The sequence below is a fragment of the Zootoca vivipara genome, chromosome Z1, assembly GCF_965207765.1.
Source record: "Zootoca vivipara chromosome Z1, rZooViv2.hap1.1, whole genome shotgun sequence".
Classification (NCBI taxonomy): domain Eukaryota; kingdom Metazoa; phylum Chordata; class Lepidosauria; order Squamata; family Lacertidae; genus Zootoca; species Zootoca vivipara.
Genome location: NC_142583.1, coordinates 18,511,566 through 18,537,028, shown reverse-complemented (window position 1 = coordinate 18,537,028; position 25,463 = coordinate 18,511,566). Strand labels below are relative to the sequence as shown.

The window sequence follows — 25,463 nt, the reverse complement described above, 5'->3', positions numbered from 1 at the left end:
ATGGGGCAAATTTATCTTAAAAACCATTTTAAGCAGTTAAAATTGTTAGTAGGTAAAATAAATAAAGTATGGTGATAATAATAATAAATTGGAAACACACTTATAGTTTAATGGTGAATTTTGGATATAATAGAGATGTAAAAGATTTGGATTAGTATAATAAAAGATGCAGGAGGAAATGACTAGCAATAGGACCCACGAAGGCGAGGAGGGAATCTTGCTTTTTATTCAATTCATTCATTCATTGAATTTATATACCTCCCTATACCTCTCCGGGCGGTTCATAAAAAAGATCACAATATATAAAAATAATAATGCAACAACACCCCCCCCCTTTTTATGTTGTATGTTGGATTGTTGTTGTTGTTTAGTCGTTTAGTCGTGTCCGACTCTTCGTGACCCCATGGACCATAGCACGCCAGGCATTCCTGTCTTGCACTGCCTCCCGCAGTTTGGTCAAACTCATGTTTGTAGCTTCGAGAACACTGTCCATGTATGTTGGATATGTGATTGTAAAAGTGTGATTTGCAAAGCCAAATGAATAACTATAAAATAAAATAAGACGGGCGAAAGGAGCAGCAAGCGTAGTGCCACGCCACAAGCCTCCGCCTCGGAGAGAGAACCCAGAGAGAGAAAGAGAGAACATCGCCGAGCGGTACCAAAGCGTTGGTCCCACGCAGGGAGGAGGCGAGGACAATGCGACGCCAAGCGCGCGTGAGGACACGGAGAAGGTACGCAAAGCGGGTGGGAGGGCGAAGGGAGTTTCAATGCACGGTGAAATGATGGGAACTCCCCGAAAAGGAACCCACACCCAACTGCAGCTCGCGCGCGTGCCTACTCGCGCACACCCGCCCGCGGGCGAGCGAATGGCCGAGTCCGAATTTGAACGCAACGGCTTTGGCTCGGGGCGGTGGCGGGTGCGGCACGTGGGCGGGGCGAGGCGACGACGCCCTTGCCCCTCCCCTCCTGGAGGGGGAGTTGGGAGGCGGCGTCGGGCGCGAGAGGAGCAGCGTCGGGCGCGTCGCTGGTCAGGCAGGATCAATCCCCCCCCACCCCCGTCGGCCAGGGGTGGGGATGCGCGAGGCCGCCCGGGAGAGTTGCGCGGCGGCGGGCGGGTGAGGAGGACAGAGGGAAGAAGCGGGAGGGAGCGAGCGAGCGAGCTGGCTTTCCCGCCCAGGAGCATCCCTGAAGGGCGTCGAGGGCTGCGCTTGTCCGTCGCCGAGTGGAGGGGACGGGAGGGACTCCGGGCCAAAACCGCCTCACTGCTGAGGCGAACCCCTCGCTCTTTTCTTCTCAGACCCCCTTCACAGCTTTTAAACGCGGGAGTTGGTAGGGTGGTAGGAATTCAACAGGTGCAGCACCTGTGTGTGTCACGTGTCCGGGGTTTCCCGGACTACAGGGAGGTATCGCCACGTCCCTCAATCGAAAGTCCTTTTTGTTTTTTCTTTTAAAAAGGAGAAGAAGAGAAAATGAAAATTGACAGCTGGGGGGGGGGCGGGTGGTCCTGGACCCTCAACAAGTCCAACAAAAACAGATTTCTCGATGGACTTGTCAAGAGTCCAGAACTAAAGCACCCCCAAAGCTGTCAACTTTTTTTTTTTAAGACGAACCAGAAAGTTGTCAATCTTGTTTTCTTTTTACAAGAAAAAGGACATTCGATTGAGGGGTGCGTCAATACCACCCTGATGTAGCTTTGGGGTTGGTTTTACTCTTTTGAAAGATGGCAACCCTAAAACAGAGTAGCTGTAGGGCGGCAGAAATTTGACAGGTGCAGTATTCTCCCTCATCCTTCAGGGAAAGCTTCCTTAATCCTGCCTTTCTCTTTCTCTCAGTTGATCAGAAGAGTGCAGAGGTCTCACCAGGGAAAGCACCGCCAAGAAAATAAAGCACTCCTGTCATTTCTTAACAGCGGGTATGTGCATTTCCTTGTTGTCCTTCAGTCTCGTCTGTTTCCAAGCGATGGAAGAGTTTTGGGATCAGCAACAACAAATATCCCTTAGTTATTAAGGCGTAATGCTTTCTGTGTGCAGAGAAACAAGCAATGAGAAGAAATTCACATGGAAGAAACATGAAAGCTATTCTGCTAGGATGTGTAATCCATGTGGATTTTGGGGGTGAAATAATCTGAAAGAGTGGTGGGCAGGATCTAAGTTTCTAATTGCCAGTTTTTGTGTGTGTTGATGTTGGATGTTCTTTCTCGGGTGTCTTGGAAAGGCAGCTCACCTGACATTCCCACCTTTTTCATTGCTGTAGACTGTATGTAATTTCTGTGGACATGCAAAGTGTAAGGAGGGTTAATTTAAAAATATGAAACATACTGCTTCGTACTGTACTGGGAATGGTCCCACTAAGCAACTAAATAGGTTTCGGAATATTAGAAATTCTTTGAAGGACCACTTCACAAATGATTATATCTCTGTATGGATATCACTTGTTTATGCTTGCTGTGTTTGACCATATTGTGCAACCTGTTACCAATTGGAAGCTTCCTGTATCATGAAATTGGAATCTGTGTGGCAGTCAAAAGATGCATGCAATTTTGTTGATCAAATGTGATCTTCATGTAGGATCTGTGAGAAGCTGTTCTTCTTAGTGATGCTTCCTAGGTGGTTTTTGATTCTGCTGAAAGCTGATAAGATGTTCTACAATTACCTTATTTTTGAACAGATTTGTTTACTGCTTCTTTACCTGATGCCGTGGCTGCTGTTTATATTAACGGCCATTACGTTTTCCTTGTTGATGAGGAAATGGTTATTGTAATGTTGTGCTTGTCACCAACAACACAAACATATACGAATCGGGGGATAGCATATGCAAAGTGCTACAGCTGAATTTACTTAAAATAGAAAATGGCCTTGGGTCACATCTCAATCACCTCCCCCAAATAATAAATCTTAGTCCTTTATGTGAGCAGAGCTACGGTTGCTCAAATAATGGCTCACACTAGCTATACTACAGCATCATCTTGTGTCGACATATCTCCTGTCTTAGCAGCACAATCCTGTGATAGCACAGTACTTAAACAGAGGGATTTTTAAAGCTTATCTATTTCTCCTCCCCCTGCCAAAGTCATGTCCGTTGCTACTCTGCAGAGTGTTCACCAGTGTTTCTAGTATGAAAGCAATAACACACTTCTGCGTTAGTGCTGTCAGAGTACTAGTCCTGAAGATTTTATCCAGGTATATGTAGGTTTCTAAATGTCCTGGAATGTGACTAATCAATAAACCATACATGCCCACAGGAAGAAAGCACATAGAGGTGTTGTTGTGGTCCACACTTTATGTGTGAATTATAATCTCATACCACTGGGCGGTTCTAAAATTTGCTTTAAAAAAGCCCTGCTTAGACATACAGTACTCTTTGCTGGCCACAAAGCTTTTAGGGATGGCTATTGTTACATTTCTACTCCATTTCTACCTCAATCTGTACACAATACAATCGCAACAGATAATAAAATACAAACCTCTGTTGCATTGTCTCCAGTCATGCCACCAATACTGCCTTCAGCTCTGCAAAATGCATAGCTGCCAAGTTATCCCTTATTTTAAGGGATTTTCCCTTATGCTGAATAGGCTTCCTCGCGAGAAAAGGGAAAACTTGGCAGCTATGAAAATGACTTTATTGTACATGATTATATTTTTGCAGTAACTAGAGTTAGGTCATGTTACAAGCTGCAGCATTTCAGTGGCTTGGTATTTTTTGTTCTGGACCCAGCATAGGTAGTTGCTGGTCCTGTGGTTGCTAGGATCAGGTTGCTGTAGAGATTCTTCATGGTCTCCCTAATATTAATGGTTTGCAGTCAAAGCGTTTTGATTGTGGATACATATATCTGTCACCAGGCTCAGTTAGTTGATCAGAGCTGAATGGTAGCAAGATGCTTTCGTTTTACACTTGCTGACTTGACATAACATATGTACCTGCCAGGGGTAGTTAGTACGGTGCCCTCCCATCCCCATAAATATGGCTGGGACTGATGGGAGTTGGAGCATAGCTGCCAAGTTTTCCCTTTTCTCGCGAGGAAGCCTATTCAGCATAAGGGAAAATCCCTTAAAAAAAGGGATAACTTGGCAGCTATGAGTTGGAGTTCAACAACATCTGGTGATGGGGGCCCAATTGGCAGTACCACGGTGTTTCTCAAGTGCTTTGTACTTAACTTGCCTTTCTAAACTTTCTCTATGAACACTTTCCTTGTATATGTACTTGAAGACCTGTGGAGCAGAGCAAGGTGTGTTCTTCCATTCTCCTCATTTTGTTCTTGTGTGCAGCTTAAATTCAACCCAATCCATCCCTAATCTGCGGGTTGGGGAATTCTGTGATTAACTTCTGGCCTGTGTCCCATCTCCCTGCAGGTGCATTGTATCTTTGGTTGTTTCAGTTTGAGGATCTAGGTCTAGGACTTGGTATTGGAGGATCAGAATAGGGATTTTCCTAGAAAATATACAGTATGTAGAACTAGGTGATATCTAGTTTTCAACATCACGATATATCACCAGCTAAATATCATGATATCTTGATATATCCCAATATGTATCTGGGGTGGTGGTGGGCCTTGCTGGGCCTCCCTGCAGGGCCAGAGGGTGCTGCCATACCTCCCTGCAGTGGCGGAGGGTCCCACCGTAACTCCCTGCAGTGGCGGAGGCTGCACCACACTTCTCAGTAGTGGCACCTGCCCTGTGGAACTCCCTCCCATCAGATGTCAAGGAAATAAACAATTATCTGACTTTTTTAGAAGACATCTGAAGGCAGTCCTGTTTAGGGAAGTTTTTAATGTTTGATGTCTTATCGCTTTGTTGTTGTTGTTGAATGTTTGATGTCTTATCGCTTTGTTGTTGTTGTTGTTGTTGTTGTTGTTGTTGTTGTTGTTGTTGTTATACTTGTTTCTGCTAGTGATGTCTACTGTGTTAGCCACCTAGACAAAATGATTTGATGATTATATTTTCAAAGAAGAAAACAAAACAAATATCAACAAAATGCTTGCCAACTGATTTGTTGCAATTGATATACAACCTATATTTCCACAGGAATCTTCGGAGTCTGACTTGCTACCCTTCTATATACTGATACATCAATACCGAAACAATGCCGGTTCTGAGAAGTAGCCTGGGGCCTTCAAATGTTAATATTGCAAGTGACACTTCGAGTCTCCATGAGATGAATTTTTCAAATGAAGTAGTAATTTCTGAAAAAAGCTCAACAAGCCTGTTTGAGAAAAATGGCTATCAGGACTCCATTTACCTAAACGCTGCCAACATCTTTCAGGGCATTCATAATGAAAAGCCTCAAGATAAAATATTGGTAAAATATGGACATGGGCCACTACCTTCTCTTCCTGATTTCAAAGATGAACAATTCCAGCGTTTGTCCTATGAACTGGCTTTTAATGCTCTAAAATGTAAGTAGAAAGCCTGTCCTCATTTTTCTACTTTCCACCCCAGCCATTAAACTAAAATATGTACAAAATTCACCTTTGTGTTTAGAACTATGTAATTTGTGGTTAATCTAGTTAGCATGCAGGCACCCCCAAACTTCAGCCCTCCAGATGTTTTGGACTACAATTCCCATCATCCCTGACCACTGGTCCTCTTAGCTAGGGATCATGGGAGTTGTAGGCCAAAACATCTGGAGGGCCGCAGTTTGGGGATGCCTGGCATAGAGAGTAGAGCCTCATTTCTGTGTCTCTTTCAAACACACAATGGTGTTTCATTTCTTTTTTGCAAATCTTGAATCTTTAGGGCTTGAATGAGTTTATTTGAATCAAGAAGATGTGGCAGTGATCAGTTTGTAACAACTATGACTGCATGTTTGGCAGATTTTTCTCTGCCTTTCTGCCCAAGGCTTAAAAAGAAAAAAAAGCAGGTCATATATGTTTCCAAGGTATGAAGGACAGCCTGTTGTGGAGAGACCACTGCTTTCTAGGGGAGAATCAACTACTTCACGTTGCATGTGTCTTGTGTCTCTATTCCTTTCCTTCCTTAGAGGGCTAATAGCTTTAAGTAGAAAAGGGGGGGGAGAGAATGGGTGTGTGCATGTTTGGCTCTGGCTTTCTGGAGCAGTATATTTAGCCTGAGCAATGCTCAGCTGACAAAACATACAGCTAAGGTGATACGCTATTTAGGTTTTTACTTGGATGTAACCACTGGGTGATCTAGGGTGAGGGGGTGGTTATTTGTAAGTCTGGCATACATGGTTTTAAAAAGACTTTTAAAAAAGTCTTTCAAAAGTCCATGGTTATGCTTCTTAAGAAAACTGGTGTATGCTTTGCATAACTTAATTTATTATGAACCAGCCCTAGTAGATCCATTGATTGGAGAACTTTCTGGTTTTCTGCATGCATTTATGAAACAAGAGCACACACAGACACACACCAAGTGTCTGACAAAAGTGACATTTAGCTAATAAACAGGCATATATAGGCAGTCACCAAAATATATTTCTTTCCCTCAAAGGTCAGTTCTTTTTATCTTTAAGAGGGGCAAGCTGTGGTGGAAAGTGCACAGTATTCAGACATTGAGATGCCAATAGGAAATTAAAGAGGGTGAGGGAGGTTACCATGCCAACTTGCTGAACTGAGGTAAGCATGTCTGAATTGGTATGCAGAAGTGGAGGGAAAGCTATTGGCGCCCATGGCAACAACCTAAAATATGGTGACACCAGCTTTTATCGCTCATGCAGGAAGGAGAAATTATTTCTGCCCCGCATGGATAAGCCACATTCCTAGTTGCAATTGAATATAATGTGGTGATTAAACACAGGAAAATCCTATGCAAAGTGTAATCACAAATACTTCCATGAATCTAAAAATTAAACTTAGTAAGTGCTGTGCTTCTGTGTTCTTGAAACTATAACAAGCAACAAGACAACAATAGTCCATGAAAAGTACCATGGATGGGAACAAGGCCAGGTATCCAGTTGTTAAACAGCAGGGGTGGGGGGAGCTGCCTTGTGTGTTTCCCTTTACCTTTCCATGGACACAAGTTTCCTTTTGAACAAGATGTTATGTACCGTGCTATTAATAAGGAATGCGTTCCAACAACATTTGTGTGCACTCCTGCTTGTGTTTTGCAGTTCTTGACTTTTAAGAACCTGTGTACACAATTAGAGAGGATTTTCTCTCTCTCCCTTACACGTCCACTTCAGTCAGTAGATTGTATTTCATTATGGGGATAAAAGTTTGTGTGTATTTTTTTAAAGGCAGGTACTATAAATTACATTGAAGCATGGGCTATGAAGTTGGCTCATTTTGAAACTGACCATAGCTGGTGTAAATGAAGATTCCTTTGGGAATACATGGCTAACTAAAGACAAAAGCCTTTCTTTGCAGGAGGAGGAAGGGGTAGGGGAGAAATCTAGTTCTAGATTTATGGCTTATGCACTTTGCACTAAACCATGGTGTTTCTCAGGTACAGCAGCATGGCCAGAGACAGCAACTGAGAGGGGGCTGCTCCCTGAGCCCAAGGGGAAAAACTGCAGCTAGAGAAGTGACCACCTCCTGCTAGTGTAACTAAATCAACCTATGAGTAAAGTTGGAAAATGGCTTGCCATTCTTTCTGTGGAACCATAGACAGTTTCCATAGTTTTGGTGGGACGAGCTCTGAGTGGCACATTGTTTAGCGAGATGTGCAAATATTGCCACTTATGGTCTTGTACATCTTGTGACATTAAACACATGATTTATACTCATGGAATACTAAATTTTATTCACACTTATTTTCAGAATTCACCTTAGAAATGTTTAAATGTTACTGATAGCTACACGTTTTTTAAAAAGCAAATGCTGTAATAATTTGAAGATCACTTCTACTATCTTTTTCGTCTGTAGATCAAGATGTTCTTGAAACTGTATTGATAGACAGTGGCATTTATCCAACGCAGTCAATAGTGAGTAAATATTTTGTTTTGTGTTTGATGTACCTTGTTTGCTTAAATTACCTTGGTGCTAATAACTTACTAATGCACTCAGTTTACACATCACTAGATGAGTAACTAATTTAAAAAGGAAATAATCCATGTTCTTTGTGTGCAGATGAGTATAAAGCTTTAAGGACTGGCATGTGTTCAAAGAAAAATGGACTTGCATGTCTTATTCTTGAGTTTCAGAATCCTCTCTATGTATGTACACACACAAACACGCAACATGTCTGTGACACATATGTATTCATAAACATATATGGCAGAAGCCTGCCAATTTGATCTCTGATGATTAGGTTTTCCCTGAGCTATATAGGGTTGCCATATTTCAGAAAGTAAAATTCCTGACACCCGCAAAGTTGTTGGGCTATTTTTGGGAACAAACCCAAATTCTTGAGCTTTTGGGGGGAAAGCAAGCTTTTGGAGCTGTTTCTGCTGTTTTTCCCTTCATGTTGCCATACACCCAGGTTTTCCCTGACATTTTGTCAATTTGGCAAAATTCCCCCTTGACATCATTTTTATACCTGAAAACCAGGACATGTCAGGAACTTTCCTGACATATGGCAAGTGTAGAGCTATACAACATGAAAAAAGAAACAACACATAGTTATTTCAAGCAAATAAAATGCTACCAGTTCACACTTTTGATGTAGCTCTAGAAAAATTGGAAATGTGTTGTAGTGGTGGGCAGGAAAAAGCCGATAAAAATGAGGAAAGCGCACAGCAATTTATTTTGAGTAAACAAAATGATACCCCACACTCAGGTTTGTTTTGCTATTGGAAAGCTAGCATTGCAGTTGATTGATTCAAGAGATCTGAAGATCATAGCTGCTCCACATGTCCCTTGGGATTGTAAACTGCATGCTGCGATTACCGGACTGCTGGCTTCACTGTGTGTGTTTGTGTGTGTGTGTGTGTGTGTGTGTGTGTGTGTGTGTGTATTATAAATATACAAATGAATTTCACTATTGTCTTAGAAAAATCATGGCCTGCTGGGAATTAGTGGTTCTAAAACTGAAGAGAGCCTTATTTTAACAATTAGAAGTACTGTATTTCAAAATTTTATTAGTCCCCCATTTTTATTAGTCCCCATTTTTTTATTAGTCCCCATCTGAACAGTTGTTTTTTGCACTATAATATGTAAAAAGGTAAAGGTAATGGTTCATGGGGTCACGAAGAGTCAGACACGCCTAAACGCCTAAACAACAACAACAACAAATGGACCCTAGACGGTTGAGTCCAGTCAAAGGTGACTATGGGGTGCGGAGCTCATTTCGCTTCAGGCTGAGGGAGCTGGCGTTTGTCTGGGTCATGTGATCAGCATGACTAAACCGCTTCTGGCGCAACAGGACACCATGACGGAAGCCAGAGCGCACGGAAATGCTGTTTACCTTCCCACTGCAGTGGTACTGTACCTATATCTTCTCGCACTGGTTGCTTTCGAACTGCTAGGTTGGCAGGAGCTGGGACAAAGCAACAGGAGCTCACCCTGTCGTGTGAATTCAAACTGCCGACCTTCCGATCGGCAAGCCCAAGAGGCTCAGTGTTTTAGACCACAGCGCCACCCATGTAACTATAATATGTAGGAACCTCTTCTCTCTGTTTGGAGGGTTGTGCTGCAGATTTAGCGTTTGGGTATTCTTTTTTGTTGCTTTCCTATCTTGCCACATGGGGATTCTCTCTTTTTGCAGTCAGATCAATTGACCAGTCTAGTTGTTGTGATGCTGTATGATCTCCAAGATCGGAAATTTGAAGCTCGCGATAACATTGATGATGAAGAACAAATAGCAGAAGTCCAGGAAGTTGAGCAGTATCTTTGCAGGTATATGTACAAGAAAGTAGGCGGATTCTCATTTGATAGCAAGTACTGAACAATTTTCGGATGTGAAGTCTCATGTCGGGCTTCACAGTCAGTTACACTGATTGATTTCAGGTTGATTAGAATAATATAATGCTACTCCCCAGTAGTGGCTGGTGCAGAGGTAGGGTGCTGCTGATTCCTTGACTTCCAAACGCATTGTGTTGCTGGCGCTTACCAGAGGGGTGGGGGGCAAGGGGTGGGAAATTCAGCGCTGTGTAGTTGAGCCAATCCACCAATCTGGACCTTAGGTTCCTGTGCAACACCAAATTCCCTGTGCCCCCACCTCTCCCTTCAACGTTTGGAAGGGAGGAGAGCAAAGGGACCCCGCCTCCAACTGGTGCTGCTCCCTCCATGGGATATTAATTCTGTTCTGAACTGTGTTTCTTTCAATCTCATATTCTCTTGTGAAAGTAAGTCAACACCTACTCAATTCTATATAGAAGAAAAAAATGCTTCCACAAGAATACGGAGGATAGACTTCCTTGGTGTTGCTACTAATTGTTTCCAGCCTTTCCCTGCTAGCCTTTTCAGGAGATTCAGAAGACTGCTGGGAGCAGGGACATGAAAAGCTGCAAAGAGAGAGAGGCTCAGTTATAGCTCTGGGGCTTTTAAATTCAGGGGAAAAATTGAGTAAGGGTGAGGATATGGTAGAGCTGCATAAAATTATGTCTTATTATGTGAACAAAGTGGACAGAGGTTTTATCTCTCATAATACTAGAGCTAGGGGGTCATCCATAAAAGCTGAATGGTGGGAAGTATGGGACAGAAAAAACGAACTTCATTCAGGACATATCTAAACCATGGAATCCAACTATGACAGCTATTGTGGACAGCTTTAAAAGGGGATTGGACAAATTCATGGAGGATGGGGACATTACAAGTGGGCAAGTGCCATTGCACTTATGTCCTTGTAGTCTTCTAGGAGGTAGCTGACTGGGCACTTTTGAGACTATATGCATACAATATAGGTCTTTTGATGTGATCCAGCAGAGCTGCTCTAATGTTTAACTTGTCTCTGGTTTGCTTGCATCTGTGATCCTTACCAGCCTTGACCTGTGATGAGGATAACACTCTGTTCAGTCGAGGAAATGAACAAAGGGGTGGCCACCACTAAGTTATCTTTGGAAAACCTATTTTCATTTGGAACCAACAATCTGGGATCAAAAATCACGGCTTGACATTGGGTTGTGAATCTTGGCTTGAATTAACTCTGGCTTGTCACAGCATGCAGGTTTCGTATCCTGGTTTCTTTTGTTGCTGCTAGCCTAGATACAGAGCTGCAGGGGAAGAATGACTCAACACAGCTCATATGCTGAGATTCTCACTGGCACTTTCCCTTCCTTTTCATTTTGCCTGGCAACAGGCTACTTTCCCTTCCCACCTGCTTCAGACAAGCTGTTTTTCCCTAGCCTAGATGAGGCTTTGGGGTGACTGGGACATAGATGGGCTATTAAAGGGACCATGGGCAGTTTTTACCATACTGAACTAGGAATTAAAAAAACTCAAACTAAGTGGTTTAAATTACTGAGTGTGTTATTATCAAGAAGCATGTATCATTATCAAGAAGCATGTATCATGAATTAAGCTTGTCACAAGATTTATCAATATCCTTCTTTTAATCTATAGCTTTAAGACAAAACTGGCCGCTGCATTAGCAAGATGTCGAATCAAACACGATGCTCTTTCTCTAGAACACATTCTACCAGAAACGATAAGGAAACAAGAACAAAGGGCTTCCATGCTACCCTTGTATGTGTGGGTCAATTCACTTAAAATAAGGTGAGGTTGAAAGCTTGCTAGTGTAGCATGTATTTTTTTAAAATATTTGCTTCTTCCATAATTATATCACATGCTCATCTATATATATATGTAAATGTAAAAATCTTGAAAGTGTCGGCTGAACTTTTCTCCGTAACCGCTTGACTGATCGTCCTGAAATTTTGACACAACGATCCAGACCACTCCCTGAGTGTTGTTGGAAAAGAAAATCCCTCAAATCTCACACCTGGGCAGATATATACCTGGTTTTCCACCAAGTCAAACAGCGCCATCAAGTGGTGTTATTCCCTCAGCTCCTCCTCCTACACCCCTCCCTTCCTGTGAAATCTACACCACACCCACAAACCAAATAATGATGTCATCAACCAAGCAACAGAAACCACCAAGGCGACCATTACTAGACAACCCACAGAGTCAGGCCAGGGCCAAGGAATGGAGATACAGGGCGGAGGCCTCGGGTCACATTTAAATACTAGCCCAAGCCAAGGCCTCGCCTCTACAGCCTAAAGACTAGACCTATGCTCCATTTTACAGACTAGTCCTCAGCTCTACAGCCCTTTAAATACTATCCCGAATGGAGATAGGGTTAGGGTTAGGGTGGGGGCCAATGTAGGAAGATACCGGAGGTAGGGGCCAACACTCCCCAGGGACAACAGAGGGCTCAGAGAAAAGTGCATGCTGGGAAATAGAACCCAGAACCTAACAGTTCCTTCTCCAAGGATGGGGGCCAAGGTATGGAGATACATGGGGGAGGGGCCTGTACTCCCCAGGGACAACAGAGGAAAGGGTATCGTACCGAAACACAGGGATGAGCCGGGGTGGAGGGAGGAGGGGCAGGATACGTCATGGATCGGGATGGGGGGGGGATCACAGGAAAGAACCACAGCAACGCGTGGCCGGGTCAGCTAGTAGATAATATAAGCATATTCTCCATGAGAAAATGTGTTGGTGGCAAGAAAATTAAATGGTTTTCTTGAAAGCTCCATAACATTGTCCTAGTACTCTAAACTTAGTGGTGAATGTGGGTGGAATGTTCTTTTGTTGGTAGTCTGTACCTGCCTATTTTAACTACCAAAACACACTGTTGTGTATGCCATTGCACCCTTTACATTGAATCTACTGGTTCCCTTGCTTACAGCAGCAGCAACGTGGACAACCGCAACTTACACATGCCAGCTCCAGCCTTCACCCAGAGACTTTCTAACCATATTTCTACATCTGGATGCCCAACAGTGCAATTGTTTCCTTGCATTCCTGTGTGACACATTAAAATCAGTCTTATTTAGACACGAGCAGCAAACAGAAACGGGAGATCCAAGCTTTGCCAAACGAGTGTACACATTTTTGTTAGATACCAGAAACAATGAATGCTCTCCCAAGGCCCTTTCAGACTGTCTCTTCTTAGGTGGCATTAAATCACATACTGGCAAATTCAGGCTGCACAACTAAAATTGATTTGGCACCCTTGCACAACAAACCCACTTCCCCCCAGAATTTGAGTTTTTACTATAAGGAACACAGAATAGTTAATAGAAAGCCAGTGTTGTTCTACTTCTCTACAAACTTCATGTAAAGTGATGAGGATGCCTACTTGGTAAAAAGGTCATTTGGAAGTGACCCCAAAAGTCTAGCCGTCTAATTCAGCTTCTCGATATTTACCTGCTACTGTACATTCAGCACCACTATTTTGGGAGCAACCCCAAGTTGAGTGTGTAACCTTGTAGGGATTAGAGCTGAACTAGGCTATGTGGATCTTTATACTCAGCAGTGGCATGTTCCTCTGGGGAACAGCAGATCTTTCCAGTAAGGAATCTGAGAAAGTTGTTCGGGAAAAGGAACAGAAGTGTAACTTCAGACTTTGTTGAACCTGGTACAGGTAGAACCACGGAGAATTATTTCTGTGGGGTGCATATTCAGCATTTTAAGAACTTTGTATTTGCAAGTCCCAGGGGAAGAAGCTTGTACGTACAGGAAATGTGTAACAATTTGTAGTAGGGTAGTGAGCAACAACAAATTAAATAATGCAGACTTATCTGTAGTGTTTCAGATGTAAGTACAAAAGACAAAGTGATTTCTTACTTTTACATTAAGCACTTACGTTAAACAATTGTGTTTCTGCAACAGCCTTGAAGATGTTCATAGCACTTTACACAAGGAGGGATTCACTAGAGTGGAATCGGTCTCCAGTTTTGGTGGCTATTCATATTGCCTGGATAAGCACTGTGAAGACGTACTCATCTTCCCTTCCACTCTTAAAGAAAAGCTTCTTACTCTGCAACTGTTTTCTGATTACAAGCTCTTATTGCAGGTATGTTAACATGAAACTGAAATATATGTCCTAACTTCATGCTTCATAGTCTTTCTGTGTTGCATGTTTCTATTTCTTTTCAATGTCTTGTTAAAAAAAAAGAGCAATTTAAATAAAGTGGTGCTGTGGCTGTGCTTACAAACTTCTGCAAAATCTGTTTCGATGTGTTGCATGTGTTTGTTAGAATGCTTATCTTCTTCCACAAAGAACATCACTAATTTGACCACAGCTGTAGTGCAGTTTTTACAGTTGACCCGGAAGACTTGCTTGTCAATAGTCACCAAACTGTTTAGCAAGAAGCTCCAAACTGAAAAAAACTGTTTGTGAAACTTTGCAGTAATATCATTAGCTTGAATTACATTAAATTCTGGGCCTGGAACTATCTCTCTCTACAGTCTCAAGTAGTTCATTGCTAGCTTTGATTTGCTTAACTTCAGTTCACAACCATTGTTTTCTGTTGTCTTGTATTTGCGTGCTATTATGATTACACAACTTCTGTTCTTGCCTCTCCTTTGTCCTATGACACCGTCTCTTTTCAGTCTTTGGAGATTGTGCTTTTCATTACAGCCTACCACGGGAGTACCACTTTTCTTGCAAGGTGATTTATAGGCACTCATGCACACACTCCTTGAAATTTCTTTTAGCCCATTGTTCCTCATGTCTGAACATCAAGCCTACTAAGCCCCTTTCTCCTGATATGGGTTCTAGGGATGTCATGCAACTGACACTGGATGTTCCTTAAGGCAAGTTAAGCACTTACTTAATTGTAAGTACGTCTTTTAATTCTGAAAGGCCCTCAGGTTACGAACTAAATGTGATAACCTTGAATGATGGAGTAGAAGGACTAGCTATGACGTCCTTGAAACTTGAGCTTCTTTGGGGGCAGCTTTACTCTGGACTTGCTACAGTTTTCTTTGTTCAATGTCAAATGTAGGGACTGAGGTGACTAGGAGACTAGGAGAGTTACAATCTGGGAAGCTGTGGTTCAAGTCTGACTTGGGCCATTAACACAGTAGGTGGTCCCCTCTTCAATCATATTAAATAACCAGCCTGCCTTTGATTTTTTGTTAAATAATTTTTATTATTTCTCAGTTACTAAAGTCCAATAACAGCCACATTTTATCAATGTCAAATTACAATTCATATCCAAATATATATCAATTATAAAGCCAATGATACAATTTGTGTGACTTCCCATGTGCTGGGTTTCGGGGTGCAAAGTTCTTATTTCTTCCTGCTTCTGAAAACTTGATTAATCCAATTACATTCAGTCCTAATCTTAGTCTCTTATCAACAGCTACAGAGTTCTTGACTTCCATTTGTATTAACACATTTAATAAATTTTATTTCTGCAGGAGTTCTATATTCTGTAAATTCCGTGTGAGAAGTTTATTTTTCCATTTATTTCTTCATTCTTCCTGTTCTGATCATGTCGTACGCCGCATCTCTACTTTCGCTTTTTTGCTCTTCCTCTGTTCCTATTCCTGCCAACCTAGCAGTTCGAAAGCACGTCAAAATGCAAGTAGATAAATAGGAACCGCTACAGTGGGAAGGTAAACGGCGTTTCCGTGTGCTGCTCTGGTTCGCCAGAAGTGGCTTTGTCATGCTGGCCACATGACCTGGAAGCTATACGCCGGCTCCCTCGGCCAATAATGCGAGATGAGCGCGCAACCCCAGAGTTGGTCACGACTGGACCTAATGGTCAGGGGTCCCTTTACCTTTACCTGTTCCTATGTAATTTCGGTTGTGTCACTCACCATCTTTGTTTGCTTGTGTATAGATAAGGAGTAATCTGGGGCCCCTGCCATAGCTCCAGGCGATTTCCCAGTTTCTCCTCCTCCTCCAACCCTTAAATCACTAACAATCTGGTGTCCCGCCAGAACTACGGCCGATCTTCAAAGCCCATAGTCCAAATTGCAATAAGTGGAAGTTCGGTGCTTTAAACCATTTCGATGTTCTCACACAGTCCTTTTTTCATATTAATCCATAAATATAATACCACTCTCCTTTTCTCCTCTTGCTTTTTATTAGTTTGTTGGCATTCGGGGTGGTGCTGGTTTGCCTAATCATTCATGTAGCAAACATGGTGTCTATAAAGAAAGGGTAAAGGCTTCCCTCCCCCCTCACATACTGTATTTTTCTACGAAGGAAATCTTTCCAATTCGAAACATTGCGACTCAGTAGCTGATTCACTTGGCAATTTATAATCTTGTCCCATCCACCCTGCACACATCTGTAAATTAGAGCCAATTTCATCCTAATAAACAAAAGACCCTCTGCATCTTAATGGCTGCGTCTGGGGATTACCGATAGGTGAAGTGCTTTGGCACCCAGCTTCTTCCTGCCTCCCGGATTCCATGCTGGAGCAAGAGCCCAGGTATTAAGACAATCTGTGGGTGAAGTTCACTCCCCCTGGGCCTGGGGGGAGCTTGCAAGGACAATTACCCTCAAAATCATCCTTGTTTTTCCCTGCAAACGACCTCCGCTAATGTGGGAGCTGTACCCATTAAGGCTGGGAGCACGAAATCACCAGCTTGCCTCTGTATTGGCACATGTCTTGCAAACATTGGTGTGATTATCATATGCAAGCAACTACATGGATGATCACTTGGAACACACGTGTGGAATTTAGCAAATGTTATGTTTGAAGCCCCTTCTGTTGGAAAACTTTCCCAAACTGCATGCCACACTTTCCATACTAGGGGGCTGTATGTAATTACATGGCTGGACCCATATGTGAGGCAGTTGGTTTAGATTGCAAGCAGAAACTTAGTAACGACTGCACATTTGAAATGGCAAATTCAATTTTCCTGAAATACTTTTTTACTTGGGTGCTGGTCCTGCAGAAATAAACAAGCTTTGCCGCTTAAATAATTTGTCAATCACCCTTTTGTTAATTGGGCATCTCTGCTTAATTCTTAGGATAAATCCAGGAGTCTTGCTGTCCATTCGGCGAAAGCCTTGCTGAATATGGATGATGACATCTTAATAGCACATGTGGGTTCATGGCTCACTGTGGCTCATATGTCAGTACTGACAAATCAGATGACTTCCAAAGTGTTTGTATGTGGAGTGAAGTCTTTGGCAAAGGAAGCGGAACTGAGGGACTTATTTGCACAGATGGAGTGTAAAAGTAAGCATGTGTTAGCATTATTCATACCACTTAGAAGCCATTTGTCTTGGAAGGGTATATACACTAATAAATGATTAAGTAATAAATTCAAAATTGAGCCATTTGTTTTAGAACACTAGCTTGCAGACTTATTTGGTTCTTCTCCCCTCCCCTTCAGATATTGTGCTACTACGTGAAGATTTTGCAAACATTGAACCAACTGATAAGCTGCAGAAAGTTAAAGTTATTTTACTACTACCTCGGTGTTCAGGCCTGGGGGTTAGCAATCCAATAGAATTCATTCTAAAAGAACATGAAGGTAACTTTTTGAAATACTTCTCTTAGATTGCCTTAAAATGAAATGTTTGATCTGCATTCCTTCCTGGCTTGGCATTATTGGTGTTGATGGTTTTATGCTCATTATAGAGAACCATCATTAGTGGAATCCTAAACAATTTCCATTATCTCTACCTGCAACTCAAGCAGTGTTTTGTGATGCATTGCTGCGCTACTTGACACATACTGTTTTTTGTTGGTTCATCTGGTTTTAAATCAGCCAGCAAGAGTGATATAGAATTAGGGGTTGGCAGTCTGGTCAGCTGGTCTCAGTCCTTCTCTTACTTCCCATCTGTCCTCAGAAAAGTTGCTAATTTCTCCCCCTTTTGCCTGCATAATCCTAGACCAGAAGAAAAACTTTGTAATACATCTGGGTGGAAGTTGCTGAGATGTAATAAATGGTGCAGGAAAATGTGACCAGTTTCAAAGTGGCTTGAAACTGGCTTGTTGAAACCAATCATAGTTGTGTTAACCATCATTCCGAGTCCTGATGATGCAGCAAACTGGTTTAATAGAGCTGAAATAAACATTTCCAAAGTCTTTGTTGTGGTCATGTGGAAAGGAGGAGAGGGGAGAGTTCTATTTTGAGGGCAGTGCACATTGTCGTGGTTTAGTGTTTCATGAGGACATGGCCAGTGACTGGTTTTTGTTTGAACTTACTCATTGTATTCTCTTCAGATGCAGAATTACTTAGAGATCTCTCTCAGGGCTCTGTAGCAGAAGATAAACTCAACTCCCTTGCTCAACAGCAGCTGAAAGAATTGTCACATGCAATGCAGTGTAAGTTTGTCATTAACTGGTAAGAATTAGAGTAAAATATTGTGTATAGACAACCCCTGAGTATTCAGAGAAATAAAAGTACTGAGAGGACAACTATTGGAACAGAAAATTGTTCCTGGAGCAAAAAATGTTACAAATAGTGATGGGCATCTGAAAACATATTGTTGCAATGGGAACCTTGTTGTTTTAGGGAATCTCAATGGCCTTCTTTAGGGGCATTTGTTATCCTTTGGGATATCTTTTCCCATCATAGCTGCCATCATAGTTTTCCATTTTCTTGCGAGGAAGCCTATTCAGCATAAGGGAAAATCCCTTAAAAAAGGGATAACTTGGCAGCTATGTTTCCCATGCAGTTGCGATGGAAGGAAAGCTGTTCCTATTCCAGGAAAGGAGGAGTCTGCAGTGTGCTAAACAGGCCTAGCCTAGCAGTCTTTATTGGTTCTTTAAGCTGTTGTTGTTCTTTATGTTCCTTTTGGAACTAGAATCCCTGATTTTTCCAGTCCACTCTAGGAAAGCCTTATGAGCTAATCATCACTTGCCCCTGCCTTCTGGAAGGCATAATAAATGCCCTCCCTTGAAAATCATTTAATAGATGAAAATTCCTTTCTCTGCTGAATAATGTTTCTAAAATTGTGAGAAAGTCAGTGTTCATTTTTATTTTAAAGTAAGGTTTTAAGATTTGGTTCCCAAGCCAGCTAACTTGCAAATTATTTGGACTAAATGGTCTTTATGGGAAACAGGATCAGAGCAGATAAAAAGATGGAACTCATCAATAAAACAATTGCAAATTAAAACTTATTAAAAATGGAGTGGCAAAAGCATTGGATCAAAGTGTGGCCCATAAGTCTGTCTGAATGAAAAGGTACTTGCATGTCAGTAGAAATCCATCAGAGGGTGCTAGACAGACATCAGTAGGAAGTGAGATAAATATTACTTGCTGATGTCTGTAAATCAAGTTGCTATTAAAGGCACAGCTATAAACTTATAATCCTAGCTGGAAATGGATGGTAGGGCATGTCAGAGGCACAATATGGTTGTAGGGAATGTGAAAAGGTTTTAGATTATGTAGAAGAAAGGGGATCAGCATGTGGGTCCCTAGTTGGGGTGGGCTTTTAATGAAACATATGATTTACTCTTGACAAAATGTGGTTGCTTTGGTTATAAGATGGTAATGTTCAATACACCTATACAGATTGGGTCAACTTTAATGTTTTTAACATCAATTAGTGACGTGTTTAATATTTAAAGTGTGTTTAAACTGGAAATTATTAACAGTTGGATTTTCTCGTTATTTGAATTCTTAGTTAGCAGAGTGCAAGCTATTGTCTACTGTACCTGTTCAGTTTACCCAGAAGAAAATGAAGTTGTGGTGAACAAAGCCCTGGCATCTGGAGCAGAAGGACCCAAGGCCCAGCCTTACAAGTAAAGAGCAGGCTTTTATTGGTTGTGAATTAATCCTTCTGCTGGTGGAGGGCTCACAGTGCCATATAGCCCCCATCCCAATCTTTCTGTTTCAGAACTGTAGAGAGTACTCAAGAGCTTGAGCATAGAATCCTGTCCAGCTGCTATACCTATTGTAGCTAATTCAATGAAATTAGTAGCTGGTGAATAAAAAACAAAAACAAACCCAAACCTTCTACTCATGAAATTGATGTGTCTTTCTGTCAGGATGACGATCTGCATGTGTTCAGTTTTTGCACGTCTGCTTTAGTATGTAGATGTTAAAAGAAAAAACAGGACGAGAGCCCATCCAGCCATGCATTGATACCATTGTGTAGCCTAGTCCATGCATTGCTACTTGGGTTCGAGAAGGGGAGGAGTATGGAAGAAACTTTTGTGTAGTTTGAGTTGCTCAGAAGTTTGAGTTTATTTCAAGCTATAGTTTATTGTGATGTGTGAACCAAGCCCTTGATTGTACAGTTGTGGCATATGGAGAAAAGGATTCTATCACTTTTATATTGGGTTGGTCCCCAAAATTGCTATTGCACCATCTGGTCATGAATGCTTCTCTTGCACCAGAAACAACAGATTTGCTGTTCTTCAGGAAAATCCCAAGTCCTTTTTTTTTAGGGCAGTTTACACATTGTGACAACTTAAAAAAATGGACAAAATGACTGATGCCCAGAGTGTTAAAGGATTTCTGCCTAGGCTGCTGCTTTACCTAATGTGATTTGGTGATCCTCCCGGGGTTGCAAAGGGGTTAAGTTTAACCTCTTGTTTGCTAGTAAACTGAATTACTGTGTCATGAAATGATGCATGTCTAAAAAGTGTGTCACCAATCTGAAAAGTTTGGAAAGCTCTGCCCTAAAGCTAAGTATGTGAAGTGAAAAATTCTTCTGGACATCAATCATAATCAAAATATGCAAAATAACTAAGCAAGTATTAGAAGTCACCCCAGAACTGGCCCTACTAAAAATCTTCCAAGATAATAATGCTCACTCACAAAAGAAAGAGCTCACAACCCCCCTACTCTCAGCAGCCAGAAACATCATAGACAGACACTGGAGAGACCTGTCAGGAGTAAGCATGGACCAATAGTATCAAATAGTACGGGAAACAGCCTTATTAGAAAAACTAACAAACAAACTGAAACTGATATGGGGACAAATAGAAGAAGACGCCTTCACCCCGGTATGGTTCTCCTTTATCACATACACAGCCCAACAAGACAACAAGAAGAACCTGCCAACAGCATACGACTCAATCTGGCTAACCTGATCCAAACACCCACCCACCCTTCTCAGACACAAAACCAAATCTCACTACAGCCAACCAACCACACCCTAGGCCACCCCCAACCTCTCTCACCACCAAGGAAATACAAACAAACTAGTAGGAAGAGAACCAACACAAGTGACGCTGACACAGAACTCCACACATACACTAAGTACAACAGTACCTCGGTTTTCGAACATCTCCATTGATGAATATTTCGGTTTTCGAACGCTGTAAACCTGGAAGTAAATGCTTCGGTTTTCAAATACGCCTCGGAAGTCGAATATGCCATGCAGCTTCTGCTGAGTGCAAGATCCTGAGGCCTAACTGTCAGCTATTGAGTTTTCGGTTTTTGAACATTTCAGAACTCAAACAGTCTTCTGGAATGGATTACGTTCCAAAACCAAGGTACCACTGTAGAAGAATAGAAGCATTCTCACCCACCCCACTCCCTCCCTTCTCCCCCCCTTTCTTGCTAACCTAACACTGTATGCAACTCTAATGTCTCACAACAAATGAAACTGATCTGTAGAAAACGCAACTTGAAAAAAGAGACAATGCACGTATTTTTTGGAAACTAAGAAATAAGAAAACTAAGAAATAAAAATATTTTTTTTAAAAAAATCAGCACAATTGGGAATAGTTGTTGGCCATTTAAATGAAACCATTGTGTTTAATATACTTCAGTAAAACCTTTAATGTCAGCTCTTAGCTTTTGGTTTTTTTAAAAAAAAACTACAGGGGGGCCACAGTTGACTAAAATTGCATTTTACTTAAGGGCACATGGTGGTGATTCAATACTTTGTGTTAATATCTACTCTAGGCTTTGTCCGCCTGTTCTTCCATTGTGTTGCAAATCAGAAATAAGCTTGTCTGCAGCAAACTTTTTCCGACTGGAGCAATCAGATATTTCTAATAGCTGCTTTATAGCTGTTCTATCCCGAGAGGTAAGTACTAGTAAAAAAAGTAAATAGTAATATAGACACCAATAAAATGAAGTGTTTTGATATTTTGATTTTTCTTTGCTAGTGAATTTTTGGATATAGATGAAGTGTAGTTTAGTTTTAACAGTTAGCAGGTGTAACAGCCAACCATTGTGCAAGTATTCTGTCCACAAAGAAGGCATTGTGCACATTTCCCAGTTGATATACATAATCTCCCTTGACTGCATTTTGTAAATTTATTGGCCGTGATGTTGAGTCTCCAAGAAATGTGCTCTCGTTTATTTTGCCCGGTTCAGTAGTATGCAGTCTGTGTCCACCCCCCACCTGCCCCAACATACCGTCCCACTGATCTGCTTAAATGGCAGGTTAGATTAACCTTTCTTCTTGTAGTGCAGCCTTCTTTTCACCCTTCCTTTCCCCTTTCTACCACCCCGCAGAGCATAGGGACAGCGGCAGAATGTCAGTGGCTGCCCTGAGGCCGCCTTCCATAAGCAGGCCTCACGCTCTGCAGCAGAACTTCCTCTGCAGCCTTCAGGACCACTGGGAGTGCCTGCTTATTCACATTATTTAGTCTAAAAACTATCTCGTAGTGTCTTGAGAACTAAAAGTATTCTTAAACTGAAGGCAGGTAGTGGTGAGTCGTCCAAGATCAAACAATTCCATGGTGGTGAGATCAAAAGATCTCCATCTGTTTCAAAGCTATCTTAATCATATTGTTTGCCATCTGATAATATGATGCTTAAGGGGAGCGGGTGGCGTTGTGGTGTAAACCACCAAGCCTCTCGGGCTTGCGGATCAGAAGATGGCCAATTTGAATCCGCGCAACGGGGTGAGCTCCTGTTGCTCTGTCCCAGCAGTTTGAAATCACACCAGTGTGAGTAGATAAATAGGTACTGCTGTGGTGGGAAGGTAAATGGTTTTTCCGAGCACTCTGGCTTCTGTCACGGTGTTCCGTTGCACCAGAAAGCGGTTTAGTCATGCTGGCCACATGACCCGGAAAGCTGTCTATGGCCTCAAAGTGAAATGAGCGCCGCAACCCCAGTTGCCTTTGACTGGACTTAATTGTCCAGGGATCCTTCACCTTTTACCTAATATGATGCTAGGAAGGTTATTTTTCTTTACTGTTACTACAGTACAGTGGCACCTCTAGCTACGAACTTAATTCGTTCTGGAGGTCCGTTCTTAAGCTGAAACTGTTCTTAACTAGAGGCATGCTTTCGCTAATGGGGCCTCTTGCTGCCACTGTGCTGCCAGCACACAATTTCCGTTCTCATCCTGGGGCAGTTCTCAACTCAAGGTAACTCTTCCAGGTTAGCGGAGTTTGTAACCTGAAGCGTTTGTAACCTGAGGTGTTTGTAACTTGAGGTTACTACTGTATAGCTGAGCTGGAAAACGAGGGTAGAATCACTCAGGTAGGGAGTCCCTGCTCTGGTTTTCCAGGGGATGTTGGCCTCCAACTCCCGTTAATTCCAACCAGCATAGCCAGTAGTTGGGGAAGTTGAGAACTGTAGTTCCAGCAACAACTGGAGAGTCAAAGATTAGCTACTCCTGCCCTATAATAAGGACAATGAGGTCTGCAGAATGGTGGTAACAGTAGACACTTAGAACAGCAGCTACTTCCTCTGAAATGCACAACAAATGCTAACATGAATTGTTTTCACAGAACTAAGGATGTCATTTTCCTATATTTCTACGTACAGTGGATGACACCGGCTGCTCTTCTTTAAAGCTGTGATTTTGTTTTGCTGATAATGTCTCCCTTTTAACTTTATAGAGGGATCCATCGGAGACGGTGTCTGTGAAAGATGTTTTAGCTCGTGCTGCAGCAAAAGGGTTGTTGGAAGGGATTGACTTAGCAAAGCCAGCTAAGAGAGAAGAGAAAAAGAAAAAGAAACCGAAAGTAACCCAGCCCAAGACACCTACTAAAGAGGCAGTGATAAAGTCCAAAATTCAGGAGTTCCTGGATCGAGAAATGAAACCGGGCATGATTGAGTCAGATACTTCTGTATCTAATATATCTAATGTATCTAATATAGCTTCCAGTGCCTCTCAAAAATCTGTGAACCAGACAAATAGTTCCGTTCCCCTGAAGAAAACAGTCCAACCCGTCTTGAACTCTTCTCTGCCGATGATGTCCAAGAATTCTCTTACTGCAGCTTCCATGCAAAAGATGTTTGAAAAGCATCGAAACATCAGGAAACCAAAGCTTGACGATAGTGTGATGGTCTTGAAACCTGTCGAAATCGTCCTGCCTCCGGTAATGGTGCCATACTTCAACCCACAAGGAAACCGATCCCAAATTTCAACTAACCATTATTATTATAATTGGGGTGGAACTTTTGGCACGCTTAGCCCTTCTGCATCCAAAAAGCTGATCAAGACAAAAGAGCCCTCGCTTTCTTCTACAGTCAAGCATTCTCGTCCGTGGCTTTGAAGATGGCCTTTTGTAACTCAATTTTTACCGTAATTCTTTCAAAATCTGAAACTTGCATTCCTCTAATGGTAAAAAACAAAAGCCTTGGGCATTCAGTATTCATCTGCATAGGGACTAAACTGCTCTAGGCAGCAGTTAAGATGCTCACATGCCTTTTCCACGGCTATTATTATGGTAGCAGAGGGGCTGTTCTGCAGAAAGGCTTTTATTTCAATGAACTTTGAAGGTCAAAATGCTTAAATTAATATACAGTATCAGATTATGCAGACGGGGTAAACCAGAGGTTTCATGGGCAATAGATGATCAGCTTAGAATACAGCAGACAGATTCTGTCTGAGTAAAAACTTAGAAGTACCGAATTTTAGGGCTAGCCATTACAATTATAAACAAGAACAGGGCTTCTAAAAAGTAGAAGTGGGTTTCAGTTCTTATTTTCTAGATATTTCAGTGTAAAGCCTTGGGAATTTTGAATACCCTACCTTGTTTCTTTTTCTAAACTTGGTTCCAGTCTGCAGAGTGATCTTTCAAGACTTCAGCCTCTTTAATAATCTGCTCAAATCTTCTCTTCCAAAAGGACTGATTTTTAAAAAAAGCAAATTGTGACCATTTTGGCTTTAATAGGACATCACAACCTCAAAGAAAAAGGACAAGAACATTTTCGGGATTTCTTTGTGAGGGAGCATAATTACTGGATGGTTTCATGTTGCTGCGGCTAGACACTGAACTCTACTAGATGTCAGTATAAATATTTGGCTCATTAGGCAGCATAGTTAAATGGAAACAAACCTATTAAACAATTGCTGATTAACGCCTTTCATAACTCTAGTCTGTTATTTTCTGTTCCCCCTCATCCTGGCCACTTAGTATCTTTTGTAACTAAGGATTTTATAGGCTCAGTTGTAACACATATGCATTAGTCGTAGATTATTACAGGAAAGACAAATGTTCTGTGTTTCCTTTATAGGTTGACTATATTCTTTCTGTAATGTTTGAAGGGCATTCATATATCATGTGTTAAATATACCCATGAGGCATAATCAACTAAGATGCCTAGGCATCTTTTCAGACGTTGGAAGAAACTTTCTGTTCCATATGAAACAGTCGTCATAATATATAACATATCAGGAGCAATTAAGCATTTGGTGGTGGGTAAAATGAAGAGGATGCATAACATGTGGCAAACCAGAAGTGTTTTAGCTGGTATCGACAGTAGAGAGTACTATTGCATTAGGCAATAAATAATAATAATAATAATAATAATAATAATAATAATAATAATAATAATA

The 25,463-nt window shown here is 41.8% G+C and overlaps 1 protein-coding gene across 4 annotated transcripts; it reads left to right on the top strand.

Moving 5' to 3' along the window:
* The first annotated feature begins 564 nt into the window (after positions 1-564).
* On the top strand, positions 565-24,990 carry NSUN7 (NOP2/Sun RNA methyltransferase family member 7). Of its 4 annotated transcripts, none has more exons than XM_088658951.1 (13): positions 565-731; positions 1,833-1,912; positions 5,022-5,392; positions 7,820-7,878; positions 9,600-9,730; positions 11,396-11,548; positions 13,673-13,856; positions 16,779-16,989; positions 17,147-17,287; positions 17,983-18,084; positions 19,389-19,506; positions 21,623-21,746; positions 23,518-24,990. In XM_088658951.1, the coding sequence occupies exons 3-13, from the start codon at positions 5,080-5,082 to the stop codon at positions 24,175-24,177; spliced, it is 2,196 nt and encodes a 731-aa protein (XP_088515077.1). In that variant the 5' UTR covers positions 565-731; positions 1,833-1,912; positions 5,022-5,079; the 3' UTR covers positions 24,178-24,990. The 4 variants fall into 4 exon arrangements, with proteins under 4 accessions (XP_088515077.1, XP_088515071.1, XP_088515081.1 ...); XM_088658945.1 differs by lacking the exon at positions 565-731 and adding an exon at positions 975-1,115; XM_088658955.1 differs by lacking the exons at positions 565-731; positions 1,833-1,912 and adding an exon at positions 1,998-2,135.
* Positions 24,991-25,463: the final 473 nt, after the last annotated feature.

What these genes read in the sequence shown, in the direction of transcription:
- NSUN7 (XM_088658951.1), top strand. Translation starts at nt 5,080, where the DNA reads ATGCCGGTTCTGAGAAGTAGCCTGGGGCCTTCAAATGTTAATATTGCA. An exon ending in TTTATCCAACGCAGTCAATA is followed by an intron (nt 7,879 to 9,599) that starts GTGAGTAAATAT and finishes CTCTTTTTGCAG; the next exon opens with TCAGATCAATTGACCAGTCT. An exon ending in CATTCTAAAAGAACATGAAG is followed by an intron (nt 17,288 to 17,982) that starts GTAACTTTTTGA and finishes TATTCTCTTCAG; the next exon opens with ATGCAGAATTACTTAGAGAT.